The sequence below is a fragment of the Hevea brasiliensis genome, chromosome 9 (genome assembly GCF_030052815.1).
Source record: "Hevea brasiliensis isolate MT/VB/25A 57/8 chromosome 9, ASM3005281v1, whole genome shotgun sequence".
In the NCBI taxonomy this organism is placed as follows: domain Eukaryota; kingdom Viridiplantae; phylum Streptophyta; class Magnoliopsida; order Malpighiales; family Euphorbiaceae; genus Hevea; species Hevea brasiliensis.
Window position 1 is genome coordinate 6,905,785 of NC_079501.1, and position 8,147 is coordinate 6,913,931.

At 28.7% G+C, this 8,147-nt stretch overlaps 1 protein-coding gene across 2 annotated transcripts; it reads left to right on the forward strand.

The window, feature by feature from the left end:
• The first annotated feature begins 5,282 nt into the window (after positions 1 to 5,282).
• On the forward strand, positions 5,283 to 7,854 carry LOC110637534 (outer envelope pore protein 16-4, chloroplastic). 2 transcript variants are annotated; one of them, XM_021787693.2, is made up of 6 exons: positions 5,283 to 5,511; positions 5,597 to 5,648; positions 5,769 to 5,800; positions 5,905 to 5,938; positions 6,677 to 6,800; positions 7,489 to 7,854. In XM_021787693.2, exons 1-6 carry the CDS (start codon positions 5,413 to 5,415, stop codon positions 7,490 to 7,492), a joined length of 345 nt encoding a protein of 114 aa, XP_021643385.1. In that variant the 5' UTR covers positions 5,283 to 5,412; the 3' UTR covers positions 7,493 to 7,854. The 2 variants fall into 2 exon arrangements, with proteins under 2 accessions (XP_021643385.1, XP_021643384.1); XM_021787692.2 differs by having other exon boundaries at positions 5,304 to 5,511; positions 6,733 to 6,800.
• Positions 7,855 to 8,147: the final 293 nt, after the last annotated feature.

The window sequence follows — 8,147 nt, forward strand, 5'->3', positions numbered from 1 at the left end:
ATTCATATTTGTTTAATTATTATTTTGTTTTTTTTTTTTTTTGCTTAAATACAATATTGTTTTTATTTGTTCAATTTGAGAGGAAGATTATTATTTTTTAAGTGCTATTTTATTTTTTCCATTTATATATAATCTTCTTTTAAGTTGAGCTGGTGAAATAAATTTTAAATATTTAACTTATAAAAGAGCCATTAGAGTAAATGAGTTTTTTTTGTTAATTAAAATTAAGAAATACACGTTTATTTTAAAAATATTATGTGTTATTGATTTAGTTATGGTAGATGTTGAAAAGCTCTATTATCAATATCATCCAAGTGAGATACAATTTTCATCTAATTTGAATTACTTAATGTAACCTCATAAATTAAATGGTATAGTAATTTCATTTGAATTTATTTATTATTGATTTTTGCATTTCTGTTCAAATATACAAGGTTGAAAAATAAAAATTACAAAATATTAATTTTAAAATTAAAAAGACAAGTATGTAAAAGAAATACAACGGTAAGATTGAATTTTTTTTTTCATATAAATTATTCTAAGTTAATTTTAATAAATTTTTTTAGGTCTAAATTTATTTTGAATGCTAAATATATTATATTTATTATTTTAATTGAAAATTAATATATTTAAATAAAATAAAAATAAAAAATTATTTATTTAAAAATTTTTATTGCATTAGGATAAAGCCTAACAATGAATTTAGTAATATCTAAATAGGACTTATAAATTTAAACTTGATTAGAATTAATTTAATTATCTATAATTTTTATATATTATAATTGATGCAAAGTCTCCTATGGAGTATTATCAAGTTAATAATTAGTACAACATAGTTGTATAAAAAATTTAGAATTTTGATATTTATTTATTTAGTTTATACTATTAAAATTATAAACTAATGCTTTAAATTATAAATTCACTTTATTTAGTTGACTAAAAAATAATATAAAAATTGATTATTATTTAAATAAATATTTAATTTGATTGATTATATTACTTTTCTACTTAAATTCAAATAATAATTTATTAAAAAATATAATTTTATTAAAAAAAATTATTTAATTAATGTATAATCCTCAAAGTATGCAGTTTTATACAGTATACTGTTCTAATAACCAGAGTCGGTTTGAACAGTCGAAGGGTTTAAAACCATATTTAAGTCACCTAGAAAATTCATAAATGAAAATTAATAGTCATTACATGAAGATGAAATTGAAATAAATAAAATAAAAAATGATGAGTTAAATGAGCCGAGGCCACAGCGATTGGTGACTAAATTGGGAAGTGACTGCAAGGTCAGTCGCTGTCCTATTATCAAATGGGATTTTGTAGCACCTATGCCTAAGAATTATTGCAAAACTAATGGTAATGGAAAAACCCCAAAAAACAGCCAATAACCTGCTCAAATAATTAAACTAGAGTTCCGGAAGTAATTAAATGTTCCTGGAAAAACCGATCAGATTGGTAAGGGGCAATTTGGTCAATTCACTCTTAGAGGTGACTTTTGGCATAAATGTTCAATAAAATGTAAGAAATTAAAATTATGAAAAATAAATTAGAAATTAAGAGGTATAGAGAAAGAAAAGAAAAGAAAAAAAAAAAGAAAATTCCAAATTTTAATACATTTATGACATCATTGTGATGTAAGCATGACACAATTAAAAGTTAAAGTTTAATTATACTTTTTTTATGGATAATTATAAGTATAAAATAAGACAAAAATTAATTAAAAAGAAGTGTAGAAAAAAAAAAGAATGATGAAAATTTCAAAATATAATTGAATTATGACCTCATGCATGACATAATTAAATTTGTAAAATTAATTAATTATTTATGGGATAATTATCTAACTATAAGAAGACAAAATTTAAAAAGGAAAATAATTTCCTTCTTCCCTAAACATTTCAGCCGGCTCATCATTCCCTTCTCTCTCTTTCTCTTTTCAATTCCTCCATTAATGGTCACCTTAAGCTTCTTAGACTCTATTCTTTCTTTATAAACTCCATACTCACCAAAGTAAAGTCTTACTATTTGGCTTGGATAGAAAGATTGGGAACAAGAAATATCAAAAAGAAGTGAATAATTGAGGATACAAAATCTGCTCACTTGAGGTAAGTGTCAATTAACCTTAAGTTAGTCCTTTAGCTTTTGAAATGAGTTGGATTGAGTGAAAATTTCATGAGAAAACTTGAAGAAACATGTATGAATTCTCAAACTGAATTTAGGCCAGCTTGAGGTTGAGTGGAGTTTGATGGATTTTGATTGAATTAAAGGTGTAGATTAGCTTAATTGAAGTAACAGAGATGATTTGTGTGTTTAAATTGTATGGATTATGTCAATTGTAGAATTAGGGTTCTTGACATGGGAAATTTGGGGGAAAATTTTGGGGGTTTAGTAAATTGATGCCAATTGACCTAATTGGGACTTAAAAAGGTCAATTTGGTGTGATTTAGAGTGTGAGTGAATGGTTAAAATTGAAATGGGATTGTAAATGTGTGATGTCCAATTTTAGATAGCTTAACCCTTGCCCATTCAAATAGGTATAACTGGAAATTGGTTAGTTCAATTGGTGTGAGGCCAATTGGAGATGAAAATTAAGACCTAAGGCTACAATTTTCATGGAGAAACCCAACCCTAAAATTGACATTAAGTTGGTGAAAATTTAGGTTAAATCCGAATCACACACATTGTCACTGTACAAAAATAACCATATAAACAATACATGTTCAAATGGTCATAACTTAGTGTATACAGGTCCAAATAACCTGATTTTTATACTATTGGAAAGCTATGATATAGTAGAACAACTTTCATGAGAAATACAATCTCAAATTCTGACCATAACCAAATTAATTTGCCACCCAAAATTGGTCACCAAATCTGCCAGAACTTAAAAATTGCCCAGAAATCTGGACTTTAGTCAATCTGACCAGTTATGGTTAAATGACCATAACTTGAGTTACAAAACTTCAAATTGAGTGATTCAAAAGACAATTAAAATTAGGACACTAAGAAATAAATTTGATGAAGGAAAGTTAACCAAATTCTCACTATAGAATGTCCAATGGAATAGTAGAAACAAGTGACCCAAAACTGAAATTTTGGAATTTCATATAGGGAGTTTGAAATTCCAATTAGCAATCAATGCCAACATAATTGTAACTCAAAATGTGGTATGTGAGTGCAATTAGAACTAGTATACCCTTTAAGTATGAAAAAGTCAACATTTTTTACTTGAATAGTAAAGTGAATAGTAACCACAAATATAACAATTGCAAAGAACTTAAAAGTTATAAATTTTAATGGATGAATTAAGTATATAAAATTTAATTATTGAATTTATTAGTTGGAAATAAATTGAATAGATATCGAAATACTTTGATTATGTGTTTTAGTGAGAAATAAGCCTCCAAGAAAGGAGGAAGAATTGAACTAAGTCAAGCATAGATAAGAGGGTTGTGCACAACTAGCCTATTTTTATGTTTTAAATTTATAATGGGTTTTGAATGACTTTATATAATTTAATTATGTTTTTTCCTATGCATTTAAGGATTTATTGCATGATTTTGTGAATTATAAATTATGAATTATACATTTGAGATATTTTCAACCTTGTGCATGAATTTACAATGATTAATATGTTTAGTGATTTGTAAATACTTTTTGTGAATAGAAACTATTTTAAATATGTTTTGGCAATGTGATTGAATTTCTCATTGACTTGTCTAATGGGATGAATTGAATTCCCTGTCTAGCTGAAGTGTTGTGGTGTGTGTCAGTTGAGGAAGAATTGAATAAGTACTCATATTTGCTAGCTAGCCCGTGTATATCCCTTTAGCCTTTAGTTATTGGGAGAATTGGTTTTGTCATGGTGTATAACCCGACACTGTTTTAGTGTCATGCTCTAAGCTGTGTGAACATTTTTAACATTATTAAATTATGCATACTTGATAAAATGTGATTGAAACAAATAATTGTTAGTGGTTGAAAAATGATATATTGTTTCATGTTTCAAGAAAAATATAAATATTTTAATTGCTTTATTATGAATTGGATAATTTGTTATTACTTGAGCAAACGCTATTCATCAAATAATTTATGTGATTGGAACTATCGATTTTGATTTTATGGGTTTTGAAGAATTTAAATATTTTGAGCCTTTTTATTATAATTTTGTCAAAGTATAGTACACTATATTTTAAATTATAATTATGCACCACTGAGTTCACTGCTGAGCGATAGCTTTATATGCTGTCGCTGGTGAAAGAAAGGATAGAGCAGCCTAGTGAGATCACTTGAAGCTGCGACTTGAAGATTGGCTGAAATAAATTTTGAGTATATTGTATGTACACCAGTATGCATTAGTTTGTGATGTAATCATGTAATTATATGTATGTAAGCATATTTGAGCAATGAACAAAAACTCTTGTAATATTGTTTTGGGTATGTAATCAAATGTAAATTATTGTATTATAAATTGGAGATCCTATTTACTTATGTATTTTTGTAAAATAAATTTTAGAACTCTAATGAATGTATAGTTAAGTTTATTTCTCAGACTTGTATATAATGTTTTAAATTCTTTATGATGGGTTTGATTAGGAATGAATGTGACAAATTGAGATGAATTGAGTTTAATTGTTAGAAATGAATTGTGAGTTGGTTGAAATTTGGATTGGGTATATGTTTTGAAAATTTCTTTTTAGGTAGATTGAATAATTATTTTTACCTAGTTTTAGTCGTAATTACGTAAATTTTTTATAAAATTTTTAAAATACCTAATTAGCCCTAAATAAGATTTATAACACATACTTGAGTTGAAAACACTCAGATTAAATTTTTATCACCACGCTAGACTTAAAAATAAAATTGTTTTACTAAAATCCCTTGTAATATATTTAATAGATTATCGATAGGTGAAATTCGGTAATTTATAAGATATACTACGAGATCATGTTACATCTTACTCAGGGATAGGGTATGACAATTAAAAATTAAATTAATCAATATATATTAAAAAAATAAAAATTATATTAAAAGTATCATAATTTACTTAAATACTTTATATATTCATATATTACAATTTATAAATATACTATTTAATGAATAATATAAAATTTATATTTTTTATAAAAATAATTTAAAAATAATAAATTACATAAATATTAAATTAATTATTTATGTTTGAATAAAAATTCTAGAAGAAAGGCTTTTAATTTTCAGAATTTTTTTTTAAGTATTATTTTGGTTGCCTTTGATTTATACTAACGTGAAACACCGGTGAAGTTGGCTCAATAATTACGCCACAGCGGCAGCGCTGTACGATCAAGTGGTCACTAGTCAGCGACTAAAATTATAAAACAACGTCGTTTTAGTTCGCTGACATTGATTTTTCCTAATAACCGTATTATGGCACAAAGAAGCCGGAAATTAGAGATGGAAGAGGAGCTCAACGGCGTCCTTCCGTGCTCTTCGCTCGCCGTTGATTCCATCCTTCGAGTAGGAACGGTAACGAAAATGGATTCTAATCTTCTCCATATTCAAAGATTAGCACTACCTAAGACACTCAAAATGGAAAAATTGTTCATTTCAGGCAGGTGGGATATGGGGCTCATGCATAGGTCCGTACGATGCACGCAAAAGAGGTAATTTCTTGAAGCTATCTCCTCACGAACTAGCGGCTATCACTTACCTTCAAATTCCCGCTGTTGATAGATGCCAATTGATCGATTATAACTCCCTTTTTGTTTTCCCTCTATGTACAGGCTTGAGTGGCAAAGCTCGTACTTCCTTCGTTGTATGATATTTCAATTTAAATGTTCACACAATCCTTGATTTTGATGTTTTCTGGTGTAACGTCTGGACCATCAATTATTATTTTTATTTTAATTTGATATGCAGGCAAAGTCAATCGGAAAATTCGGCTTTCAATGTGGTAATCTGATGAATATCTAGGTTTTCTGTGGTGATACTAAGTAGCTTTAGCATTACGCTTGATAATATTTTTAAGTGTGAAACTATTTACATATAGTGGTAGCATTATGTGCTCGCATGTCATTTGATTTTGATTTGTATTAGTCTAATAAGTAAGTGAAAGAGAGTGATTCTATATTCCTGTGCAAGCATTTCTATATGTGCAAGCATGGAGTTACATGTTTGTTGAAAGGGCCTTAATCAGCTATGCTCATAACCGTCAAGTTGTTAACCTTAATACTTGCTTATTTTTGGAACCAAGCTAATTCTAAACTTAAATACTTTTTATCACCCCAGTTCCCATGTCGAACATGTCTTAGCTTAATGTTTCAGGACATGCTGCTAGAAAAAGATGAATGAGGTGATTATTGAGGAATTAGAGTTGATTAATTTTCGGGAACATGTATAGGTTTAGGAGGAAGAGAATGTGTAATACTTATGGAATGACAATAAAATTTGATTCCATGCATTTTGGAAACCCACTGATTGCATCTTCACTGCTTTATTATAACCTGTGTCATCCTCAATCAAGTTTTGTTTTGTTTTGTTTTGTATTTTTTATAACACATTTCATCATTATTCCCTTATATTATCTCTGATTGTTTGTCTTTTTTCTGAATTATTGCTTCCTATAACTGCCTCAAGGTGTTCCTCTCAATGCCATATGATTCTTATTGAGGTTCCTGCCAGTTGTTTTCAGGTTGTAACTTTTTTCATTCTTCCTTGTCTGCATCTCTATCATCTCGTGTTCTTCAGGGCTTGTTGCTGGAGTTTTTACTTTTTCCCGTTGTGGAATTGAAAGATACAGGAAAAAGGATGACTGGGTTAGTTACATTTCTATCTTTTCTACAAAAATTCAAGCTTATTAGTTTGATAATCTTAAGTCTTAAGTTACTGAACTGCCTCTTCATACTAACACACCTTAAATTATTGATGAACCTTGCCCTATTTATGAAAATATGATTCAATACGGAAAGGAAAAGAAAACAATATGATTTAACAAAGAAAGCAAAAGAAAAGATGAAAAAATCGAATGATCCTTCCTATACCATTTGGATATGTATACATTTGAAATGAATATGAATGTGGATTTGTATCATAAACATGTAATTCAAATACTCTTGCTTTTCAAATCCTCATGTATCCAAATGAGCTTAAGATAATTCTTTGCAGTGGGTATCATTAACTTGACCAAATTTATTGTTACAAGAAATCACTTTGCGATATATTTTTCTTTTTTAGTCTGTGTCTGTGTTCTAAGCACTATAAGAGCCGGTGCACACAACTTTCATTAGTTGACTTCAAGGAGAGGCCTGTGCATTTTCTCTTGATTGTATGTTTAGGACAGGAGTATATATTGGTTTTTCAATTTATAGAATGACTGGTGCATCATTGGTTCATTCTATTAATTCTATAGAAAATGAGAAAAGGCTCATTCATCAAATGCTATGGTCTCTTGGACTTGGTTTGAAGATTATTGATAAATGTCATCAAAGCTTTTTCTTCTTACAGGTGAATGCTTTAATTGCGGGTGCTATGGCAGGGGCAGCTGTTGCTGCCGGGACACGAAGTTGGACCCAGGTAGTTGGGATGGCTGGTGTGGTTTCTGCCTTCAGTGTTGCTGCTGACTACTCCAAAACAGTTTAAAGTTTGAAAAAGTATATGATGCTGGAAAACTAGCTGAGGAGGAGTTGATCTGCAGCATTGTGTGTGACATACAACAATCACTAATCTTCAATTCATGCCTCTTTACTTGATCTTTCATATAACTCCACGAGGATTGTTATCTGATATATTTGATGTCGAATTTAGAATAGGTTGATTCACTTCCAATTTTGTTTACTCAAAAAAGCTAAATAAATTGTTATTTTTGTTTAATCAGAATAGGTTGATTCACCATAAGTACTTGTGCATTTGCATATGTTAGGATTGAAACCCTAACAGAGAAGAATTATAAGAATTTAGGAAGGAAGAAGAAAAAGAAGTAGGGAGAGAGAAATAGAATCAGAAAAGAGAGAGAATTCTTATTTTTTGAAAAATCATCAGAATGCCTTTACAATGAACGACAATAGAGTTTATAACTACTTGAAAGCTATTTGATAATCATTTTCCCGCCAAATACAACTCATACAACTAACTACTTGACAACTATTCTCCTGCCACTTACAACT